General features: G+C 47.7%; 1 protein-coding gene, 1 long non-coding RNA gene and 1 pseudogene across 6 annotated transcripts in view; all 3 read right to left on the bottom strand.

Moving 5' to 3' along the window:
* The window catches only part of RNF130 (ring finger protein 130), a 159,334-nt gene extending 151,751 nt beyond the window's left edge, over positions 1-7,583 (bottom strand). For all 4 annotated transcript variants that reach the window (XM_055284940.2, XM_055284939.2, XM_055284941.2 and 1 more), the window contains exon 1: positions 7,230-7,583. In XM_055284940.2, the coding sequence (XP_055140915.1) occupies positions 7,230-7,476 (247 nt within the window). In that variant the 5' untranslated portion in view covers positions 7,477-7,583. The remainder of the gene's footprint in view (positions 1-7,229) is intronic.
* Positions 7,584-9,939: 2,356 nt separating this feature from the next.
* LOC129485906 (uncharacterized) lies at positions 9,940-23,716 on the bottom strand. 2 transcript variants are annotated; one of them, XR_008658811.2, is made up of 3 exons: positions 23,277-23,716; positions 21,347-21,426; positions 9,940-17,423 (listed from the first exon to the last, which is right to left on the bottom strand). It is a non-coding gene; the product is annotated as an uncharacterized lncRNA (long non-coding RNA). The 2 variants fall into 2 exon arrangements; XR_010121640.1 differs by lacking the exon at positions 9,940-17,423 and having other exon boundaries at positions 17,499-21,426.
* LOC129485905 (histone PARylation factor 1-like) lies at positions 17,539-23,282 on the bottom strand (annotated as a pseudogene).
* Positions 23,717-25,062: the final 1,346 nt, after the last annotated feature.

Below are 25,062 nucleotides of genomic sequence, written 5' to 3'. Positions count from 1 at the left end.
GTTGGAGAAGATTCTGGGAAAATAACGAGCTTCTCAAATGAGAAAAAATAAAAATAGGGAGCAGATTCATTTGCAGTGAGCAAAGGGAAAAGAGTGGGAATCTTTACTGCATGCATCTACGAAAAAAGCAAATTCATCCAATGGCTTGCAATGACACACACCTGCCCCAGTCACCCTACCTGCCCCTAGTCCCGAGGCAACCACTTCCAACAGTTTTTAGTTCTTCTGATGGTCTACTCCACCGTTTCAAACAGGTCTCTAGCCATCATTTCTTGGTTTGCCAAGAAATTGTGTGCAGATATATGATGTCACTAATCAAGATTGTGTGTTCACTTACTCTTCATCTCCCCTTCTTCCCAATTTTATTGTTATGTTCGTTTTCCTCTGTGTTTAAACCTTTCTAGCTTCTGCAACTAGAAACCATCTGTTGAATCCCCATCCTGTGAGATGAATACACTGACTCCCTTGCCCTGCCTAACTTTTCTCTCTTCCATTTCTCCACCTTTGTCATCTGTGTTTGTAGAGTCTCAAGGTTTCTGCTCTGTAACTAGAATTAAGTCTTCCATGCTTTAACTACAGATTAGTTCTAAACAGTGAAAACCACAAAACCAGTAAGAGCGTTAATATCATCGGCATATAAATATTACACTAAAAGCCAAGTCCTGTACTAGGATTCCACTTACTTCTCTAGGATTCACAAACTGCTCAAAATTATGACATATTTTAGCTTGCTTCATATTTGGACCAAGTTGTCTTGGTCCTAGAGTGCCTCTTTTCTTACTAGAGAAAAAACACGCCTTTTTCAACATTTTCCTAGTATCTTCCAGTTCCTTAATAATCCTAACCAATGCTTGGAATTCATTTTGCTCTTGGAGCTACAGAACGAATTAAAAAAAAAAATCTTGCAAAGACTTACTTGTTCCTGGTTATCCCTTTCAGAAGGTACGACTTTTCCCCCTGTCCTTTCATGAAAAATTTTCCCCTTTCATAGTAAAAATTAACAATAATTTTTAAGAGAAATGTCACCCATTATCTAATCGATATAACACAACCATTTTTATGTCTGCATACTACTTGGAGTCCTTATCCACTATAAATAAATTTAACACAATCATAGTTCACAATGTTCCCGTTTTATGGCTGTGTAACACTCCACTGAGTGGATATATCATAATTTATTAAACCCACTTGGGAAGCTGTACAAAGAAGTGGTTAAAGTACAGGCTCTTGGCCGGTCGTGGTGGCTCACACTTGTAATCCCAGCACTTTGGGAGGCCGAGACAGGTGGATCATGAGGTCAGGAGATCGAGACCATTCTGGCTAACATGGTGAAACCCCATCTCTACTAAAAATACAAAAAATTAGCTGGGCGTGGTGGTGGGCGCCTGTAATCCCAGCTACTCAGGAGGCTGAGGCAGGAGAATTGCTTGAACCCAGGAGGCAGAGGTTGCAGTGTGCCGAGATCACGCCACCGCATTCTAGCCTGGGCGACAGAGTGAGACTCTATCCCAAAAAAAAAACAAACAAAAAAAAAACAAATTACGTAAAGAAAGAGTTCACAAACAAAGAAAAAAAAAATAAGTTTCCTTCCTTTATAGTTTCTCTCTCTTTTTTTAAACAAAACTTTCATTACCTTGCTTAAGCAGGTATCTTATTCACAATTGCCTCTGAATAACTTTCAATTATTGTCCAAATTCAAATCTGTCTAGAAAAGATAAAAATTTTACATATTGCAGGCTTTATAAAATTGTTCAATCAAAAAGGTAATATCACAAACATTAAACACTGTCATCCTAATAATGTTTAATGTTTTCACTGCTGCATAATATGTGCATATATGTGTACACATACACACGCCCTCTGATATGGTTTGGCTCTGTGTCCCCACCCAAATCTCATTTTGAACTGCACTCCCATAATTCCCACGTGTTGTGGGAGGGACCCGGTGGGAGATCATTGGAATCATGGAGGCAGTTTCCTCCATACTATTCTCGTGATAGTGAGTAAGTCTCACCAGATCTGATGGTTTTATCAGGGGTTTCCACTTTTGCATCTTCCTAATTTTCTCTTGCTGCTGCCATGTAAGAAGTACCTTCTGCCACCCACCATGATTCTGAGGCCTCCCCAGCCATGTGAAACTGTAAGTCCAATTAAACCTCTTTTTCTTCCCAGTCTCAGGTGTCTTTATCAGCAGCATGAAAATAGACTAATATACCTTCCCAACATGACTGGTTTAACAAGAACAACACTCTCTCTCATGGGTATAGTCTAGCAAGTTTGTTTAAAAAGATGTGTCTTAGCCTGGGCAATACAGCGAGACCCTGTCTCTATAAAAAATTTATAAAATTAGCCAGATATTGGGCGGATCACCTGAGGTCGGGAGTTCGAGACCAGCCTGACGAACATGGAGAAACTCCGTCTCTACTAAAAATACAAAAAATTAGCCAGGCGTGGTGGCACATGCCTGTAATCCCAGCTACTAGGGAGGCTGAGGCAGGAAGGCAGAACCTGCGAGGCAGAGGTTGCGGTGAGCTGAGATCGTGCCATTGCACTCCAGCCTGGGCAACAAGAGCGAAACTCTGTTTCAAAAAAATAAAATAAAATAAAAATAAACATAAAAATAAAAAATTAGTCAGGTATAATGGCGTGCACCTGCAGTCTCAGCCACTTGGGAGACTGAGGCAGGAGGATCGATCACTTGACTCCCCAAGGTCGAGGCTACAGCGAGCTATGACCACACCACTGCATTCCAGCCTGGGCAAGAGAGCAAGACCGTGTCTTAAAATACAATAAAAGACGTGTCTTACTAATTTACAGTCACACCTTGTTCAAGGCGGGAGGGATCTTAGAAGTTATCTAGTCTTAAGGCCCAAATGCAGCGCAAAATGAGACGGGGCAAGGTGGGGTGAGGTCAGTGAGAGCTCACAAGCTTTGTCATCTGACAGGTAGCTAAGCCTTAGCTCCCTTCTGCTCCCCTCCATAAAGGTGATTTTTTTTTAACCCAAATCTATGTCTTCATTCCTATTAATTTTTTTTAAAGCTATATAGCCCATCATTCTACACATTAAGATCTTTGCAATTCTGACCCTGCTATCAAATATATCTGTTATATATGCCATGTCTTCATCAAAATCACTGGCATGGCAATAGAAGACCTTCACAAAGAGAAGAGCAGCAGGAGGAAAAATCAGAGGCAGTAAATGTAGATAACGTTTAGAGGTTTGCTGTAAGAGAGAAATGGGGTGATAGCAGGATAGACATTTGGTGGAGAGATCAAGCGGTTTTTTAAAAAAATTCAAATATTTATAGGCCAATGGAAATCATCATTCAAATGTGAAGAAAAAACACAGTATGTAAAAACATGTCATAAGCTGTAAAGTTCAACATAAATATAATTTATTATATATATCCCCTTTTCTCTTGCCAGTCTATTTATGTTAAAATTTGATTTTTAGAGCCTCCAGCTCCTTCTGAATTCTCTTTCTGAATGTTCAGAAACCCTGCTCCCATGATCATATACCCTTTTTCTCTGAATATTTTGAAATCTGTGTTCAGTAGCCCCTGCCTTTGCTGTTATGAATTTAAACATTACATGACCCCTTTCACCCAAATCCTGTTTTCACATCAATCTCCTCCACTGTTTATGAGAATTTCTAAAAACCAATTTCAGATTCATTAAAGGCTTCGTCTAATAGGATTACATTTTTAAACATAAAAACCTAAGATTCACTTTTTTGAGTTTTATTGTATCCCTAAGCAAGTTAGCAAAAAAAGATTTATTATTTGGTAAAATTATTCTCTAAGGCTGTAACATCCAATCCTGAAAATTTCTATGCAAAGCAAGAAGTGGCCGATACTAAATTCTTCCCCACCAGCACATCTGCATACATAATCACATCATCAACACAGGGCTTTCTCCTCTCCCAACCCCCACTCTGGGCTCAAACAAAAAGTTAGTGTGCACACACATAAAGCACATTCACAATGTCTGCTCCGCAGCAGACCCTAGCTAGGCTGCTCCGCAAAGGTACTAAATATTTTGCTCCTAGTTCTAAGCTTACCGTTTAAGTAATAAGAAAGCAACCGTGATCTGTGCATAAATACAAGACATGTTCCTTCGAAACTCCGTTTCTAAACACGAATTCTTTACCAATTAAAATATAAAATGTGTTAGCCCCAGGCAAATGATTCTACACCCACCAATGCATTCGACTTAATGACAAAGACATATTTTTAAAGTACACTTGTTTATAAAATATCTCATAAAGTATACCACCATTTTGGCACTTGCCAAAATATACTTTTAAAATACCAAAGTGCCTAAGAAAAAAATTGACTATTTGCTCTTTAAAGGGATAGGACAAATAAATCTTATTCAGAAATTCACACGTGCCAAACTGATAGTAGCACTGCAAAGCAAACACAAAGGTTTCTAGTTTCATAAATCAATCCACAGCTTTACAATGAGCCATCATGTTAAACTCTAGGAAAACTATAAAGTTCTTTTGTCTTTATGTTCATTTCTACCAAACACCCTCAAAACAAATTTTCATGAATTTCACGCACTGGCCACAGCTGTTTTTCGACCAGGACCTGTCTCATAACTTTGTGTGTAATCTGAACATTACTTTGCTTTGTGTCAACACGCAGTAAGTCCTCAATAAACATGTCAAGAATTCTCCTCAATTCAAAATTATAAGAGCATCAAGGTCATAAGGATGCACTATTTTTTCTAAAACTAAAAAATTGTGAAACTCATTAAATCAAGATTATAATGTAAAATACCCAAGTATTCCAATTTTAAATCATTTTCTTAAACACGAATAATTTTAACAGATTTATATCGCCATTTCTGTTTCTAAAATAAATTTCTAAGTTCCTACTGCAACAGCAGAAGATTTAGATTTCATATAAACCCATAGGTTTAGAAACTATTGACAGGTTGACTAACTTATAAAGATTCCCAGCAGAAGCTACGCTTCATAGAGACGGATTTTTTTAAACCTGTTTTGTTCACTGCTGTGGCCTCTCCTTCAACAATGCCTCGACTAGTACTTGGCACACAGGATTTCAATTAATATTTGCTGGACTGAAAAACTGCACGTGTGAAGACCCTTGGTACAAAGCCAGACTTAAACCACCTGTAGGATCCCCCACCCCCACCCCCACCCCCACCCCCAGAGAAAACCTGGAGCAAGCCCACGTGGGATGGACACAAAATGACCCCTAGAGAATCAAGGAAACGGAGGCTAAGACTCAAAGGGACTGACTTCACACACAGTCTTCACACACTGCCCAAATGTGTTCATTTTGTTGCACTGTCTAAAATCTCACCAATTGAGAGATTCCTTTACGTTAACAAATCTCCTCTTTTCAGAGTTAAGGAACCGTTTAAACCTGCCAACAGCCTTAAGAGATGTACATTTCATCATTCCATTTGACAGATGAGGAAACAGGCTAAATGGCAGTTACTTTTCCAGTGTCGCACAATATACGTAAAGCACAGGCCTGACTCAGAACCTTTAATCCTACAATGCTGTCTCCCCATTCAGAGGGGAATAGGACTAACCTTCATCCACACCTCAATACACGTGAGCTAGTTCCCAATACCCTTCTACAGAAACACCGAAAACAAGCTTTCTCAAAGACGGGGCTTTTGTTTGGGGTGACAGGGAAGCAACAAGTAGCTGAAGCACACGAACACTGTGAAGGCAAAAGGATCTGAAGTTCAGACCATGGATTTGGGGTGCCTGGGCGAACCAAGCCTCAAAGCAAACCACAGGTTTCACAACACCGCAGAGGGCCAGCTCTTGCTCCAGAACAGCTTGCCTCCCTCTTCCTCTTTCTACCCTTCCACGTGACCCTCACGGTTCTCCCTACCAGAAAAGAGGCTACCATTGTTAGTTGCCAGAGTCTGGCAACACTGTGCATCTCAACCACAGTGACTGGCACAGAGCAGGAACGCAAATATTTACTGAATGAACCCAAGACAAAAGTTGTTTCTATGGCCAAGCTGGGACCCTAACTGCCATTTTTAACACAGTAGAGATGAGATATGCACCTTAAGCACCTGATTACTGGTGTAAAACGGACTTTTAAAAGCCCAGTCTGAGTTGCGGACAGGCTACAATAAACGCCTTATGTGATTATTTTTCCCCACCCCAGACTGTCTCAAAGAAGAAAACAGCTTAGCACTTTGGCATACAAATATAGACCTCAGAGGGGCATAATATGTTAATATCTTAAGAGTGTAAAAGCAAACCATGACTTTATTTAGGTTGCCTACTTTAGGTCATCCTAACATGAACATCAGTTTAGAAAAGAAAAATCCCCTCTCAGCATTCTCAGGGTGACAATGAGGGTGGGGATAAGAGCAGTTATCTCCCAAAAGTTCAAAGTGGGCCAAAACCCAAAAAATCATATTCCACGATGTGCAAAATGTTTCCTTCAAACCATGACTAATAATTTAAATAAATACATGTTTACACCAAATAACTAAACAAAGCCCTTGTTTATAGGAAAACATGACATTAAGCCGAATGGTTTCAAAGACAATTCTTGAAAATTTGACCTATTTCCCTTTTGGTCGGCACCCGTGACCTGAAAATACAGCCTTGGTTGGCTAGTAGTTCCGATTAGTATCAGATCATAATGTGACATTTTCAGGCGTCAAATTACAGTAAAACTACTAGGGCAAGAACAGGAGCCAAAAGCAACAGGGAAGATGTCCATTTTCCCTTTACACCGCCCCCCCCAAATTTACCACTTAAGAAAAACGGCACGTTTTTATGTTAGAAAAGGGCCGCATCCTTCGAGATCTAGCGCAGCCTTAAGTCCGTGATTTCAGGAACAAACCTGCCGCTTCCAAAATACAGGCTGAGATGTCCTCCCCATGAATTAGTTTTGCGCTCTTGCAGCACCTCCTTTGTCTACGCTGTCCCTGCAAACTCCTAGCTCAATGCCCTCCAGCAAACCAGCTGCCTGAACGCAAAGGTGACCGTTCCAAGTCTTTTTAAAAAGAAGGGAAAAACCCAATCACGCTCCTGGAGCCTGGTTCCCACGGGAGCAGGCCGGGCTGTCCACGACGGAAGCCTCGACCCTGGCTGGGGCTGTCGGCCGGGCAGCGCGCAGCGGGAGAGCCAGGGCCAGAGCCGGGGCCGGGAACCCTAGCCCCGCCGCCTCCGCGGGATGCAGCCACCACCGCCCGCCGCCCCCGGGCCGGCACTCACCTCCGTGGAGGGGCAGCGGCGCCAGCACCTGGCCGCGGACCTCGGCCTTGGGGGAGTCAAGCCCGTAGCGCCCGCGGTCGATGCGGAACGTGAGCGGGGCGCCGCGGCCGGGCTCCTGCACCGTCACGTTGATGAGCGCCGTGTAGTACTCCTGGCTCGCGTTGTCTGCCCGCGCCGGCCACAGGCTGCAGGTCAGCAGGGCGAGCGCGGCGAGCCGGGCAGGGCCCGCCCGTCCCGCGCAGCTCATCGTCCCTCCGGCAGCCGCCGCTGCTCGCGGACCGGGCTCCGGGGCCGGCGCCTAGAGGCGGGGCGGGCGCGGCCCGGGCTGAGCCGGGAGCGCGCGCGCGCGGCCTGCGCGGGGCCGAACCCGAGCGCGGCCCTCCTGGACGCCGCGGCCCCGCCGCTCGCCGCCCTCACGTCCGCTGCCCGCCCGTGGGGACGCGCCCATGGGCCCTCGACGAGGGCGGTGCCTCAGGTCGCACGCGGACGTCTCTTCGGGGTCCCAGGAGGGCTGTAGGAGCGTGCCCCCTCCATCCCCCCGGGTCGGTCCCACCGAATGGGAGGCGCCTCGCCGGGACGCGGCGGAGGAGGGGAAGGGCGGCACGGGAGGAAGCGCCCCGAGGAGGGTCAGAGGAACACAAAGTCCCTCTCGCGCGGCGGCCGCCTGAGGCGCGCGTCCGTCGCCGCCCCGCCTCCCCCCGGTGGTCTAGCGGCAACGCGCAGGCCTCAGGCGCAGCCCCGCCCCGCGCGCATGCGTGTCAGGGCCTGTCCGCTCCCGCCCGCCTGCACGAGGGTCCGGGCAGCCGGGTCAGCCGCTGGCGCTGGTTGTTTCTCTGTCAGGCGCGATAGCCGCAGGGCCTGGAGCCCGGGAGATTTGCGAGGACGTATGGAAATGTGTGAGAACAGACTACAAAGGAAAAAAAGCTATAACTTTAAAATAAATTTTTAAAATTAAATGCCATGAGATTTAACATTCATGTCATGCAGTTGACATCCTGGATGGGGGATGTCTCTGGCCCGGACCTGCAGGGACACGAGTGGTTGGGAAAGACCTCTAGGGTAGCGGCCCCTAACCTTTTTGGCACTGGGGGACGGGTTTCCTGGAAGACAGTTTTTCCAGGGACTGAGGGAATTGAAGTGGTTTCGGGATGGGGCTGCTCCACCTCAGATCATCAGGCGTTAGATTCTCATAAGAAGCCGGCAACCTAGGTCCCGAGCACGCGCAGTTTACAACCGGGTTCGCGTTCCTGTGAGAATCGAATGCCGCCCTGATCTGACGGGGGGCGGGGCTCAGGCGGTGATGCCCGCTCACCTCCTGCTCGCTCACTGTTTCCTCGAAGGGCCTGGGCCGGTGCAGGTCCGCGGCCGGGCGGTTGGGGAGCCCCTGCTCTAGTGACCAGGTGACATACTCCAGGGGCCCCCGGACCAGAGGGTTGCAGTGAGAACCCCCCTCCACCTTCCGAAACGCGCGCGCGCGCGCACACACACGACTCTCATTTTCTCTAGCTATGGCGTTTAAAAGATATACATCGCTCTAAAGTATCAGCTAAAAGGAAGAATGGGGCAGTGCAGCCGAATTCAGGAACTTACAGGATCTTTGTGGGGAGGCGGAGGGGGCAAGTTTGGCGTCTTCTGACCAGCCAGGGTTGAGTCTCCTGTCTCCTACAGCGGGAAGTGGGTGGAGTCAGCTTTGTACAACCAAATGTTCTGAAAATCTGGAAAAGAGGTGGCTCCCCAAAAAGAAATTTGCGGCACTGTTTCCAGGAAAGGGTACGGATGCAGTGCAGGCTAAAACTGAAGATGTCCACTACTGGCCAGGCGCGGTGGCTCACGCCCGTAATCCCGGCACTTTGGGAGGCCTAGGTGGGCGGATTACGAGGTCAGGAGTTCGAGACCAGCTTGGCCAACATGGTGAAACCCCGTCTCTACTAAAAATACAAAAATTAGTCAGTCCTGGTGGCGCCCACCTGTAGTCCCAGCTACTCGGGAGGCTGAGGCAGGAGAATCGTTGGAACCCGGGAGGCGGAGGTTGCAGTGAGCAGAGATCCAGCCACTGCACTCCAGCCTGGGTGACAGAGCAAGACTCTGTCTCAAAAAAAGAACAAAGAAAGAAAACAGATGTCCACTATTGATGACTTGGCAGACATCCTGCACAATTTCTCCCTCCATTTCCCTCTCTTCCACCCTGTACCATACTCCTTATAGACCGTGCCCGGCCTATGGAGAACGGCTTTTACTTATTTACTTATCCTCAGCAAGTACAGCCCCTAGGCCAAAGCAGCGGGGTCCTCACCCTGGGCCTGGCACCTAAAGAGTGCTCTGATCTGGTCCCCTCCAGCTGGGCCCTTCATAGGGCAAGGAGTCCTTAGCACCAAGGTACCCATGCTCTAGCACCTAAGACCCAGAAATTCCTTGCCCCCATAGCCCAGGGCCACATCTAGGGCCTGTGGAGGGCTCTTCCCGGTGAGGATCTCCTGCTCTTCTCGCTGGGCATGCCCTGGCCTACCCCTGCCCAAGAGGCTCATGGCCTCTACTCCTTTGTCCTTATAAGGGAGGAGTGTTCAAACTGTAAGATGCCCATGACCCCTGGCACAAGAAACAACTGTAGAAGCTCACAAGCACCACTTTGTTAATCAGGTGGGGAGGAAGTGGCTCTCTCAACCCTTCTGAATTTGTCAAGGAGAAAGTTGGCTCCAGAGCACTTTTAACACTTCCCTGGCACTTGCTGATCTCCCCTTTAAATAAAGCAAGATGAGGTCTCAGTGCACAGCCTCATCACGCACCAGCATGTATGGCAACATTCACACCAGCCTGTACTTGGGAGTGGCATTGTCTTTTAAGGAGACCTCAAGGTTTTAAGGAGACCTTAGGGAGACAAGAAGTTTTTCATTTATAATAGTGATACAACGCTACCTTTTAAAATATTGTGGTAAAATACACATAACATAAAATTGTCTATCTTAACCATATTTAAGCGTATGGATCAGTGGCATTAAATACATTCACATCGTTGTGTAACCTTCGCCATCCAACTCCAGAACTCTTTCCATCTTGTAAAACTGAAACTCTGCACCCATTAAACCTTCCCCCTTCCCCAACCACCATTCTTCTTTTCTGTCTCTATGATTTTGATGATTCTAGTTACCCGCGTAAGTGGAATCATATAGTATTTGTCCTTTTGTGAGTAGCTTATCTTGCTTTGCATGATGTCCTTGAGGTTCACCTCTGTTGAAGTACGTATCAGATTTCCTCCTTTGCTAAGGCTGAATCATATCACATTGTATGTATATTCCAAGATTTTTTTTAGCCATTCATCCATTCCACTGTATGTATATGATACACTTTGTTTTTCCATTCATCATAGGACACTTGGTTGCCTCTACTGTTTGGCTATTGTGAATAATGATGCTATGAACATTGGGCGTATAAATATCCCTTCCTGCTTTCAGTTCTTTTGTGTATATACTCAGAAGTGGAATTACCAGATCTAATGGTAATTCTATGCTTAATTTTTTTCAGGAACTGCCCTACTGTTTTTTTAATAGTAGTTGCCCCATTTTACATTCCCACCAACTGCACAAGGGTTCCAGTTTCTTCCCATCCTTGCCAACACTTCTCTATTTCTTTTTCAAAATAGTAGCCATCTAAATGGGTATTAGGTGGTATCTCATTATGGTTTTGATTTGCATTTCCCTAATGATTAGTGGTGCTGAACATCTTTTCATGTGCTTATTAGCCATTTGTATATCTTTACACGATGCTATCTTTTAAAACATTTACGAAAAAAGTGAATTAATTAAAAGTATTGGTTAAATGAAAGCATGAGTGGTTTTATCGGACATGGCAGGTCTCACGGAGGATGTGTGCCACAGTCTGGCTCTGGACCACGCTGGCCTGTGAATGAGCTGCCCATGAACCTTTTTCCTTAATGGGGTTATTTCCCTGACTCCATCACACACCACATTCCCCTGCCTCTGTGTCCATTTCTCAGCCTACAATAAATCCTAGGTCACCTGTAAGCCCCAGCTCAAATTCCCCTTCTCCCCAGAACTCCAGTGGGGCCTGAGCTGCCAGCCTCCCACATCCAGGCCCCGTAAGAGCTTCAGTCCTTCAGGAGAAGATCTGTCTCCTCTGCGACCAATGTCTGCCCTCCCAGGACAGCAGACAGGGTAATGTGTGTGTGTAAAGCATGCTGCACAGAGTTTGGGACGCCAGCAATCAAAGACCAAGCGGGGGTCCCCTGGACAGTGCTACAAACCCCAGTGGGTTGCCCAGATTTCGCAAAGTCCAACTCCTCTTTCTCCTCCTCTTCCTTTTCTTTCTTGAATGGCACATAATCCCCACGGGTCCTAGGAAGGCCCTGCTCTTATTTCATTATTGACATGTTCCCTTTTATCACTATTTCTCACTCCCATTCCTTGACCCATAGGGAACCATTTTAGTGTGCTTCATGTGTCTCTTTTGTTTGTGTTCTTGCAAAATGTGTGTTGTTGCTTAATGTGCATGTGCTTTTTAATTATTAAACTGTATTGGGTTATTGATGTCATTCTGTTTCTGATCCTCTTCACCCAGCACTATATTTTTTTTTTTACTTCTTTCATACATTTATTAATTTTTTATATTGCAATATAACATACATAAAGTGCAAAAATTTCATGTGTACAACTCAAAACGTTTTTTATGAGGTGGAAACACCCTTTACCCATTATCTAGATGAAGATGGAGAACATTACTAGCACTCCTGAAAGTTTCCCTGAGCTTCTCAGTCGTGAGCACCCCACCATTCTGATTTATTTTCCTCTTTCTTTAGAGGCAGGGTCTTAGTCTGTCACCCAGGCAGGAGCGTAGTGGTGCAATCATGGCTTCCTGCAGTCTTGAACTCCTGGACTCAGCAATGCTCCCACCTCATCCTCTCGAGTAGCTGAGACTACAGGTGTGCACCACCATACCCAGCTACTATTCTGATTTCTGTTACCATTGATTAGTTTGCCTGTTGTTGAACTTTATATAATATAAATAGAATCACACAATATGGAATCTTTGGTGTCCTGTTTCTTTTTCTTAACCTATGTCTGTGAGATTTTGTGTTTTTGTGTGTGTAGTTATAGTTTGCTCTTTTTGTCTGCTGTATAGTATTCCACTGTTGATTTATCCATTTTCCTGTGGATGGGCATTCATATTGATTTTCGTTTGTGAATGTGATGGATCAAGCCGTTATGAAGCCTGCATGCCTCTCGGTGGGGATGTGTCTGCATCTCCGAGAGTGTCCTTTGGAGTGGGATGATGTGTCATACGCAGGCATGTGTTCAGTGTTGGTAGGCACTGGCGCCATCTTTTCAAGCTGCCCCCTTCCTCCCCACCTGAGCCTCTTTTATCTGTGTCTTCCCTCCCCACTTCCACCTCCTGCTCCTGTTCCTCATAAGTCTCCATCTATGCTGGCTGCTTCCACTGCTGGTAATTATGAAACCCCACCCCAGCTGTGGCTGCAGGTAAACCCACTGCAGAAACCCAGTCCAACTCCATGGAGCAGGCTGTCCAGGAGAGGCTGTGTTCCTTATAGACCCTAAAGTCCTCAGAGATGCTGTAGGTGAAGGGCTCTATGGAGACATCAACCATACAAGAGATGCTTCTGATACTGGTCGACCGTTTTCACATTCACATCAGATTTGCTGAATTTGCCTTGTGAAGAATTCAGTGAGGGCCAGGCATGGTGGCTCACGCCTGTAATCCCAGCACTTTGGGAGGTCAAGGAGGGCAGATCACTTGAGGCCAGGAGTTCGAGACCAGCCTAGCCATCATGGTGAAACCCCGTCGCTACTAAAAATACAAAAATTAGCTGAGTATGGTGGCATGCACCTGTAATCTCAGCTACTCTGGAGGCTGAGGCAGGAGAATTGCTTGAACCTGGGAGGTGGAGGCTGCACTCCAGCCTGGTCAACAGAACAAGACTCCATCTCAAAACAAAAGAATCCATTGAGAGGCCGTTCACAGAAGGCCAAGAGACAGGCTCCAGGTCCCCAGAGTGGGTCGCCAGGGCAAGCACATGGCAAGGGTATTTTGGGACTCTCCTTAGGAGCTTTAATAAGTACAAAGAACATTTTTTAATTTAAAAAAATAAACGTTCATTTTAATATAAGCTTCTACTTCATAGCAAGTGATTTAGCTTTCAATGATAGTCATGTCACCTGCTTTTAAGAAGTGAGGTGTCTTAAAACTATTTAATAAATAACAGGTAGAACACAGATGTGGTGAAATTATGCAATTGGCGTGCAAAGGACAGAAAACGGAAGAGGAGCTCAAGGGACAGACGCCTAGGCCTGGGTTTAGATCGATGCTGTGCTAGAGCCAATTATTAAATATTCAGAAATTCTGCAAGCCGGTTGTTAAACATTGGTACTTTGAAACCAGCCATGGCAGTAAGGTAGTATTTATACCACGGAAATTGGCACACACTACAAATCAGGCCTGCCTTCCCTCCCCCTCCCCCTCTTTCTTATTTTTCACAGTGGTTTACCAGAATGCCATTGGTTCAAATTCCCACTTGGCCACGAGTCAGCTCTGTGATCTCTGCAAGTTCTTGTCCCTTTGGGGTCAGTTTCTCTCTGTGAAGTGGAGATGATGACCTCTGCCTCTCTAGCTCTGCCAGACGCAAATCAGAGGACAGATGCCTAGAACATGTGGCTGCTGTAGTTAACCCATTCCCTGTGACTTGTTGCTAGAGAGGTGAGGTCTGTGAAGGGTTCAGCCCGGGTGATGACTGAAACACCACCCTCCCACAGGCATCCCCAGAGCAGGCACTCACAGGCACCGGGTGCCCACTGCCACCAGGACATGATGTAATGGCATTTGATTTAGAAGAATCTACAACATATTTGCATTAGCAATCCAAAAAATTTACTCGCTTCTAATGAAAAATTTCAAGCATATGAAAAAGTTGAAAGATTGGTACAATGAAGCAGCTGTGTATCCCACCACCTGGGTTCAGCCGTGGTTATCATGTGGTCATAAATGCTGTATCTGACGGGTCCCCAACCTCACAGCGCAGGCCGGTGAGCGAGTGAGTGAAGCCTCATCCATATCTACAGCTGCTCCCCGTTGCTCACGTTATCACCTAAGCTCCCCCTCCTGTCACATCATCAGCAGCAGCACTCAATTCTCACAGGAGCGTGAACCCTGTTGTGAACTGTGCGTGCGAGGGATCTATGCTGTGCGCTCCTTATGCGAATCTAATGCCTGATGATCTGTCACTGTCCTCCATCACCCCCAGATAGGACTGTCTAGTTGCAGGAAAACAAGCTCAGGGCTCCCACTGATCTACATTATGGTGAGTTGTATAATATTTCATTATATATTACAATGTAATAATAATAGAAATAAAGTGCACAATAAATGTAATGTGCTTGGATCATCTCAAAACCACCCCCAGCCTGATCCCAGTCCATGGAAAAATTGTCTTCCACCAAACCTGGTCCCTGGTGTCAAAAGTGTTGGGGACCTGCTGCTCTGCCACTTTGACTTGTAAAGCTCTTTCCCGAACTATCTTATGACCCTTTGGGGCTGTTCTTCCATGCTATCATGGCCGGGACAATGAACAATGAATTCCCTTAAATAATCCCATATCCCACCCTTCTTCAGGTATTTCCAAACATGTCAACATGTCCCTCCACCCTGTTTTATTTGAATGGGATCCCGTGAAAGTTCTGCAGGGGGTTTGATTATGTCTTTTTCTAGAAATTCGGACTTTAAGGGTGCACCCCAGATCCAGCAGAAGTGGACAGCCATCCTGAGACCCAAAGCTTGTATCCTGCCCTAGGACTGCACCACTCAGAACTCACCAGGAAATCTACTGAGTTCTGCAGTTGTCCTGTCAACACCACAAATATGCTGTGTTCTAATTTGTTGTGAGAACACTGAAATTATACCACAATCACTGCAACCTTCTCATTTGTAGCATACCAAGAACCTCAAAAAAAATGAAGCTAGCCCAGGCTCCTCACCTTTGAGAGTCTCCACTAAAGGAACGAAACTGCCCTCCTTTCCCTTCTCTGGGGGATGGTCTCATTAGGGAAGTAATGGCAGGAGTACGGGGAGGGAAACCTGCCATGCTGGCAGTCCCCCTGAGCCCAGGGCTCTCAGGCCATGTTAGTGACAGTCTGATGGGGTGACACTGTGAAAATCCCAATTGACCCAAGAGAAGCGACAGAATGGCTCAGATTTGGAAGCTGTCATGTTCCAGAGACAAGAATTTGATCTTCCTGCAGATGGTCAGACATGGGGATTGTTACACCTATTTTGCAGATCTGGAAACTGAAACTCAGAGAAGTAAGCTCTTTGTCCAGCTGATGAGGAGTGGTGGCGGCTCTGGGGTGTAAGCCCAGTCCTGGCAGGCTCCTGGGTCTCACTCATGTTGCTACTGCAGGTTGGCGCCAGGCTCAGGATGCAGAGGACCCCTGGGTTTCCTTGCATTTGGCCTAGCCCAGGAAGCCTCAGACTGACAGTCGAGCTCTGTCCAGGAATTCGGGTGGGTCCTTGACCTGGTCCTGCCTTTGGGATGCTGAACAGTCTCACGCTGCCAAGATGGTTGCTAAAAAGCAGGATCGAAGGTATTGCTTTGTCCATTGTCAAGATGGGTTTGTTCAGAGTGATGAATGACTGAGCCACAAAGAGCTGAGCGAGAGGCCACGGGGCTGGGCTGAGGAGGCCTGAGGCCGGCCGCCCCTGCGTCTGAGTGCTGGTGCTGAGGCTGACCTGTAGTGGTGATCGTTGGATTCCTGAGGGCCCCTCCACCAGGGGACCTGGGGTATCCAGAAAGACCCTCATGCTCATGGGCAGGAGAAACAGACTTGGTCCAGCTTGCACGGAAAGAGGCTCCTTTGGAAGGCTGCAGAGCTACTCATCTGGCTGGAAGTGCGTCCGGAATTGGTTCCTTCTGGTGGGTTCTTGGTCTCCCTGACTTCAAGAATGAAACCGCGGACCCTCAGTGAGTGTTACAGTTCTTAAAGATAGTGTTTAGGAACACTTTGATTTATCCATTAGATGGAGACTTATGAGGGACAGGAGCAGGAGGTGGAAGTGGGGAGGGAAGTGTAAGGAACAAATCCGGAGTTTGTTCCTTCAGATGTTAAGATGTGTCCAGAGTTTCTTCCTTCTGGTGGGTTCGTGGTCTTCCTGACTTCAGAAGTGAAGCCACAGACCTTCGCAGTGAGTCTTACAGCTCTTAAAGGTGGTGAGTCCAGAGTTGTTCGTTCCTCCCGGTGGGTTGGTGGTCTCACTGACTTCAGGAGTGAACCTGCAGATCTTTCCAGTGAGTGTCACAGCTCATAAATGCAGTGCCTGACCCAGTGAGCCAGTGGCAAGATTTACTGCAAAGAGGGAAACAACAAAGCGTCCACAAGGTGGAACAGGACCCAAGTGGGTTGGCACTGCGGCATGGGTGGCCAGCTTTTATTCCCTTATTTGGCCCCCACCCACATCCTGCTGATTGGTCCATTTTACAGAGTGCTGATTGGTCCGTTTTTACAGAGTGCTGATTGGTGTGTTTACAAACCTTTAGCTAGACACAGAGCACTGACTGGTGTGTTTACAATCCCTTAGCTAGACACAAAAGTTCTCCAAGTCCCCACCCCACCCAGAAGCCTAGCCGGCTTCACTTTTCAGAGGGAGGGTAGCAGGGCTAGGCTCAGAAAGGACAGCCCTCAGGCAGCTCTGGGGGTTGGGGTAGCTGGAACCAAGGGGTTCCATGAGGGTGCTGCTGTCGGGCAAAGCCAGTGCTGGGTTCCTCAGGGAAGAACACAAGCTTCCTACCTTGGATCAGATGCCTTGCCCGTTGACTGTAGAAACTCGAACCCATTGACTGTCAGCTCTGCCAAGAGAGTAGCTGATGGAGGAGGAATGGGTCCCCTCCCAGGGCCAAAATAGTTCAGTGGGCAAAGGGCAGGCAAGGGCAGCCTCCGTCTGCTGCAGGGGGAAGCCCATGCAGATCCCCTGATCCCACTTCCTGCCAGGTGAACGCTGGCTGGTTTCTTTCAGAATGAGAGGTGGGGTTTCGATCCTCTCTCTCAAACATGTCTTCCAGGTAGGGGACAATGTGCAGATCATTTGTGGTCAGCCGAGAGTCTGACGTGAGAGACCCAGAAGCTTTTCCATGACCAGCAGCCTGGGGATTCAGGTGGGTGGGCAATGCAAGCTGCCAGCCTAGAGTTGACACCAGAGTCCAGGAAACTTTTAAGCCAACATTAAACACAAGAGAAAACAAACAAACTATGTGCATAAGGATATTTACTGTAGCATTAGCTACAGGGACAAAAAGTTGGAAATAAACTCCTTTATTTGTTAAGCAAATTGTGGTGCAACAAATTTGAGGATGGTTATGCAGCTATTAATATATTGAACAGGCTGTGGCAACGTGAAGAACACTTATGATGTTCTGTTTAGTGCAAAAGCAGGATACAAATAAATCTCTGGTTGCCAAAATGTGGAACAAGTCCATATGTATGAACGAGGACTAGAAAGTACAAAGGGAAACTTTAAAAATCCCAGGACCCTCAAACTCCTGCCCCAAGGCTAAGCCTAGAGGATGAGCCATGCAACCCCCTCTTCCAGATGAATAGCTGTTACTAGTATTATGCATTTGCCAGATCCCAACAGAAAGGTACAAGTTCTCAGGAGGGCTGGGTGCAATGGCTCACCCCTGTAATTGCAGTGCTCTGGGAGGCTGAGACAGGAGGATCACTTGAGGCCAGGAGTTTAAGACCACCCTGAACAGCATAGCAAGACCCCCATCTCTACAAAAAATCATAAACTAATTTGCTGGGCATTGTGGTGTCCCGGCTACTCTGGAGGCTGAGGCAGGAAGATTGCTTAAGCCCAGGAAGTTGAAGCTACAGTGAGCTGTGTTTGTACCACTGCACTCCAGCCTGGGCGACAGGGTGAGACCCTGTCTCAAAAGAAAACAAAATACAAACAACAACAACAAGAATATTCTAAAAAAGTTTGTTGGGGGTTGAGAGTTCCAGATCGGCTCAGATAGATGACAAGAGAAATCTCTTGCCAGGCGCGGTGGCTCACGCCTGTAACCCCAACATTTTGGGAGGCCGAGGTGGGTGGTTCACCTGAGGTCAGGAGTTCGAGACCAGCCTGGCTAACACGGTGAAACCCCGTTTCTACTAAAAATACAAAAAATTAGCTGGGCATGGTGGTAGGCACCTGTAATCCCAGCTACTTGGGAGGCTAAAGGCAGGAGAATAGCTTGAACCCGGGAAGCGGAGGTTGCAGTGAGCCGTGATCGCGTTACTGCACTCCAGCTTGGGCAACAAGAGTGAAACGCCATCTCAAACAAACAAACAAACAAAAAGAGATTCCACCTGTAGAAGGTGACAGCCCGTGGGGATGTCAAGAGATCACATGTCAGCGTGAGGAACATGTGACAGATGCCTTAAGGGGCCACTCAATGCTCATCACTTCTCCCACGCCCGACTCCACAGTAGAGGCTGTAGGAGGTAAAAATTCAGTTTGCCTGTATGGGCATCCATCCGTTCATCCACCCACTCGTTCATCCAGCACATTTTTATGGAGCAGCAGTTCTAGGTACTTGGAATACAGTTGCAAACAATCAAAGATCCTCCCCACCCGCCCCACAGCACATTCCAGCCTGCAGAGGTTCTGGGCAATGCACGGGCTGGGAGGTCAGCTGTGCTGTATTTCCCCTTCTTCCTGCCACATGGGGTCCTGAGGACAGAAGCCATGCACTAAGGGCAGTGGAGACTGACAAGGGAGCCTGGGCCCCTGAGCTGAGCCAGGGCTCAGCCAGCCTGGCGCATTCTTCTGCACTTCTTTGTTTAAACCCTCGTGTGAAAGATTTGCTGTAATTTGCATCTGAATGCAGCCGTAACTGATGGAGGAAGAGAGGAAGGGGAGGGAGCACTGAAATACGCCAAGGCTGGGCTCTGGGGTCTTGGCCTCTTGAAATTTCCCATGTACTCATTTTAAAACACTCCCAAATTAGGCCTATCCTAGAGAAGGGAGCTCCTCCTGATGGAGGGGCCCCAACTGAAAATCTAGAACTTGGGATTTTCAGCTAAGAGTGAAGAGGGCAGTTGGGGAGGGCCCTTAAGCAATCTGATGGCCCTGCAAACTAAGGGTGGCAGGCACTGATCAGCGCCATGGTGGTTGCAGGTATGTGAAGCCCAGCTCAAGCGGGAGGAGAATTTAATGGGTCTGACCTAAGCCACAACTGAATCCACGCGCTCAAAAGATATCATCAATGTTGGGCTCCCTCTGCCCCTGTCTCAACCTTGCTCTCCCCTGGGTTGCCTTCATTTGTTCTCAGGTGGCTCTCCCTGTGTGGGTACAAGATGACCCCCAGCACGTCCCAGCACCTTCAGGAGGAAAGTTCTGCCCTCTCAGAATCCCAGCAGGGCACAGCAGGACACAAACGCTTTCTCTTTTTTAAAGGACTTTCCATTCTGTATTCTGAGCCTCAGTGGCTTATCTCATGTCGTGAGTCCCATTAAGCCAGCCACTTGGACCAGCTCAATAAAATGCTCCAATGGACCAGACCACGTGTTTCTTCCTAGAGGCTGAGGGGGAGGAGCCCTTGACCCAGCCCCATGGACTGAGAATGGAGAGTGTGGTATAATAAAAAATAAATATTGGTCTTGGTCCCTGCTTCTTGGCACATAACTCCCGAAACCCCTGGAATCTCTGATAATGGTGATAATGTCGGATAATGATTTTAGATAGCTTCAGGACGAGGGCTCGTTGCCAGAGGAACCAGCCATGTATTTAGAGGACTTTCAGCCCCAACCCCTCTAGGGAGGGGTGGGGAGCTGGAGACTGAATCAGTCTCCACTGGCCAAGGCTCAGGTAATGAAGCCTCCAAGCTTCTGGGTTGGTAAACCCACTGATCTGCTGGGAAGGGGATGCACTCAGAGAGGGTACGGGGGCTCCAGGCCTCTTTCCTCATCCCTCGCCCTGTGCATCTCCTCCATTTGGCGGTTCCTGAGTTGTATCCTTTATGATGGTAAGAGTAAGGTGAGTGCCTTCCTGAGTGCTGTGAGTCATTCTAGCAAATTATAGAACCTGAAGTGGGGCAGGTTGTGGGAACCCCTGACTTTGTAGCAAAGTCAGACCAAAGTGTGGGTAACTTGGCACCTGAAGACAGGCCAGTATTACGGGACTAAACCCTATGGAGTGCCAAGCCAACTCTGGGTAGTTAGTGTCAGAATCAGATTGAATCGTAGGACACCCAGCTGATGCCAGAATTGGTTGGTGTCTGGAGGGTTTCCCAAGGAAAATTGGGATGCGCTTATAGGTATAAGGCACATAGATCTGGGTAGCGAGAGTAACAGGCACATTTGTTCCCCTGTGACAGATGTGGCTTGCCCTGCCCCTGAGCTGAGTCAGGAGTCTCTCCAGCATCACCTGGGGCACGCCAGGAGCATCCCAGGCTGCGAGGAGAGACACCCATTGGGGGCCATTGGGATGCCTTGGGCTGCAAGTAACAGAAACCCTCACTGACATGGACTTCCTTGAGAAGGGGATCCAGGGGAAGAAAGGGTTTTGGACAAGCTGCATGGCCTTTCACAGGCTTTGTCCCCAGGGCCATCTTCTCTCACAGCTGCAAGATAAATGCCAGCGCAACTGGAGCAAGGCACTTCCTCATTCCTACTAGATGGGGATAGAGAAAGCATTCCCTCAATGGCAGAAAAAAAATTCTCATCTTCAGCCATTTTTCTTCCTTTAGTAGAGATGGGGACTCTCTATGTTGCCCAGGCTGCTCTCAAATCCTGGGCTCAGGAGATCCTCTTGCCTTGGCCTCCCAAAGTGCTGGGATTACAGGCAAGAGCCACCACACCTGGCCTTCAGCCAATTTTGATACCTGCCCAACCACTCTGGACGAATAGAGTCAACAAGGAAATGCCAGGGCTGGTTGCTTTAAGCCTGAACCCCTGACTGGAACAGGAGATGAGATGACATCGTAGACCAGCTGGTGTGCTTATGCTAACTTCATGAAGGGAGGGGACTGTGTGAAGGCGGTGGGTTCTGGGTGGGTGCTGTCTGTGTAGAGCTGCATTGCCTGGTACCATCCTGACCCATGGGGAAGGAGATGCCCTTACCTTCTCGATTTTCTCCTCCTTTGCCTTTTCTCTTTTTTTTTCTTTATTATGTTTGTAGTAAATGTTTATTTTTTATATTCCTTAAAAACAAAACAAAAATCACAAGTTTAATACTAATCTTTTGAAATACTGTACACCAAACAAAGCCACCTCACTCATGCAGCAAGTTGCTCTATGTTCTCTTTACTTCTGTTTGCCAAATGATCCTCAGTAATTTCTGCAGATTCCTCGTCAACAGATTCTATGCAAGAGGTAAATGCTGGGCAGCAACTTTATGAAAATAATGTGAGCCATAGCAAAAGAGCTGCATTCCCAACTCACGCTCTGTGCCATAATCACATTCATCACTAGCAAACTGCACAAAAGTCATCATTTCCTGAATGGGAACAAAAGCTTTCAGTCTCTCCTCCTCACTTGCAGCCTCAACTATTGTCTTGCAAATTCTCTTGATGTCAGCATCTGTTTCAGGGAGTTCTCTGTACCCAACATCATTTTTATCTGCTGGAACAGCCAAGCCTGCACCATGAAAGGCCTTCGTCACAACTTTCTTATCTGTTTCATCTTCGTGGTTCTCTGTTCCAGTGAGGACCCCATTTCTCTGGCTGCTTCTGTGAGTTTTTCGTCTATGTTTTTCAAGAGATTAATTTTCTTTTTTTTTGTTTTTTGAGGCGGAGTTTCACTGTTCTTGCCCAGGCTGGAGTGCAATGGTGCGGTCTTGGCTCACTGCAACTTCCACCTCCCAGGTTCAAGCGATTCTCCTGGCTCAGCCTCCCGAGTAGCTGGGACTACAGGCATGCGCCACCACGCCCGGCTAATTTTGTATTTTTAGTACAGATGGGGTTTCTCCATGTTGGTCAGGCTGGTCTCAAACTCCCGACCTCAGGTGATCTGCCCGCCTCAGCCTCCCAAAGTGTTGGGATTACAGGCGTGAGCCACTGCGCCTGGCCTAGTTTTCTTTTTATCCGTTACTTCTTTAAGTTTTTTCATCAAAAATAATTTGACTGCCACAAATACATTATCTCCATTTGGAACAATTGTACACTTTTTCTTTGCTTCATTTATACCAACATATGCAGGAAGCTCATCAGTAGAATCCCTGAAGTACCCCATGTGGTTCTGAGTTTTATTATCTCCGGTAATAACGGTCTGGAACTCAGGAGGATCGTAGTAAAACCTCCAGTGAAGGTTAACATCCAGGCCTGTTGAATTTTTTTTCGTTTTATGTTTTCCAGCAAGGATATCATAAGGACCAACTAACTGAAGTCCGAGGCTTGCAGAAAGTGATCAGCTGGCTTTTCAGGATCAAGTTCTTCAAAGAACTTCCAGAAACGATCGAAATCTTCAGGGGAAGAGAGCTTATAATGATTTTCTACTTCTTGTTGAAGACCACATCAGCTTCACAAAATTTACTTTTCTTCGCATCAACCGTTTTTTCACAGGCCCCTCCTGCCAGGCCTGCGCTTCCTGCCACCGCCGACCATTCTGCAGCCTTTTTTTTTTTTTTTTTTTTTTTTTTTTACACGCCTCCAATCCGGCCAGGCGTGGTGGTTCACGCCTGAAATCCCAGCACTTTGGGAGGATGAGGTGGGAGGAATGAGGTGGGAGGATCACGAGGTCAGGAGTTCGAGACCAGCCTGGCCAATATGGTGAAACCCCGTCTCTACTAAAGATGCAAACAATTAGCCAAACATGGTGGCGGGCGCCTGTAATCCCAGCTACTCGGGAGGCTGAGGCGAGAGAATCGCTTGAACTCGGGAGGCGGAGGTTGCAGTGAGCAGAGATGGCGCCACTGCACTCCAGCCTGGGCGACAGGGAGAGACTCCGTCGAAAAAAAAAAAAAATCCAATCCTGTCTTTATTTAAAATGTTGATATTTTGTTCATGGACTTTTCCCTTAACTTTTAAAAACATGGCATTAAAATATTGCTCACCTCGATGGCTGCGTTTTCTGGTCTCTCCGGCATTTTGCACGGGAGGTGAGTGAGGCGCTTTCTCACCCACATCCCCCGCAGGGGTCGCCGGGGCTCTCCTTGCAGCTCACCCGCAGGCTCTCGGGAAGCTCAGGTCCGGCTGAAGGGAGGATTGTTTGGGAGCAGGAACTATAATCAGCTTTGATTTTAGGTCAGGCTTTCATGCTGCGAGGCCTGCGCTAAAATCAAAACGTGAGAAACACCTCAGGAGGTGGGGGCAGCTGAGTCCAGGCCTGGGGGAGGGCTCCGTGAGGGGAAGGAGGGAACAGATCCCACGGCATCTCGGCGGAGAAAGGGACACAGGTTTGTGGGCAATGGATGGGGGCGGGGTGGGGAGGAGGGCTGTCGCCAGAGGAGGGTGAAGGATCGAATCTGATGCCCAGCGTTCGGGACGCGCAGCGCGGCTTCAGGGGCCCCCTGTGCCCCGGACTTCTGCCGGGTTGAGTGGGCGGTGCCGGAGGGAGGGCGCCCCCTGGCGGTTCGGCGCGGGCCGGCTGGGGCCTCGGCCTCTGTTTTTTTGAGACGGAGTCTCGCTGCGTCTGGAGTGCAGTGGCGAGATCTCGGTTCACTGCAACCTCCGCCTCCCGGGTTCAAGCGATTCTCCTGCCTCAGTCTCCTGAGTAGCTGGGATTACAGGCGTGTGCCACCATGCCCGGCTAAGTTTTGTATTTTTAGTAGAAACGGGGTTTCACCGTGTTGTCCAGGCTGGTCTCAAACTCCTGACTGCAATGATCCCCCCCACCTCGGCCTCCCAAAGTGCTGGGATTACAGGCGTCAGCCACCGCCCCCGGCCCCTTGGCCTTTAAGTAAGCAACTTCCCAGGGATGCCAAGGCACGGGAGGGAATCAGGATAAACAAGGCAGTATTTAAAAAAATTAAATCAGTAAGCTATTGCCCACAGGCTGGCTGCCTGTTTTGGTAAGTAAAGTTTTACTGGCAAATTGGCAAAAAATAGAGAGCAAAGGCCTCAGGTGCAGGCCACGTGTCAGGGAAAAGCATGAGACTTAACTGGGCTATTTTAACGCAGTCTGTTTCACCTGCAAGGTGATGCCTCTGATGGTGCTCCTCAGAGGGAGCCTTGGGCGTGCCCACAGTCATCCTGGGGTGGCGGTGGCTTTAGCAGGGCTCTCTTTGGCTGTCCCTTTCCCTCATAATTCTGTTAACTGTCTGCCTTTGTTGGTCTCGCACCAACTGTTAGGCGCCACCAATTGCTGGATGATTGCTCTGGATGATGACAAGGTCCTAGGATGAACATTTCTCCACAGTTTGATTCAATTAAATGCAGGTGCCTCTGCAGCGGCAGTGTTCCAGGCCAGTCTTTGAGGTTCATTCTGACCCCAGGAGGGCTCTTCGTGGCTGCTTTTCTCCATGGTTCTATCTGGTAAATTGGCTGGCTTATGGTTTAGCTTGTTGCTCTGTTGAAGCTACTAGTTACCTGTTAATCGCTTACCAACACGATCTCTATCGTTTTTAGACAGTCCAGCTCTGTCGCCCAGGCTGGAGTGTAGCGGCACAATCTCGGCTCACTGCAACCTCCGTCTCCTGGGTTGAAACGATTCTCCTGCCTCAGCCTCCCAAGTAGCTGGGATTACAGGCGTGTGCCACCACACCAGGCTAATTTTTTATATTTTTGGTAAAGACGGGGTTTCAGGCCGGGCACGGTGGCTCACGCCTGTAATCCCAGCACTTTGGGAGGCCAAGGCGGATGGATCACGAGGTCAGGAGATCGAGACCATCCTGGCTAACA

The sequence above is a fragment of the Symphalangus syndactylus genome, chromosome 7 (assembly GCF_028878055.3).
Source record: "Symphalangus syndactylus isolate Jambi chromosome 7, NHGRI_mSymSyn1-v2.1_pri, whole genome shotgun sequence".
Lineage (NCBI taxonomy): Eukaryota > Metazoa > Chordata > Mammalia > Primates > Hylobatidae > Symphalangus > Symphalangus syndactylus.
Note: the sequence above shows the minus strand (reverse complement) of the source record. Positions and strands in the feature narration are given on the sequence as shown.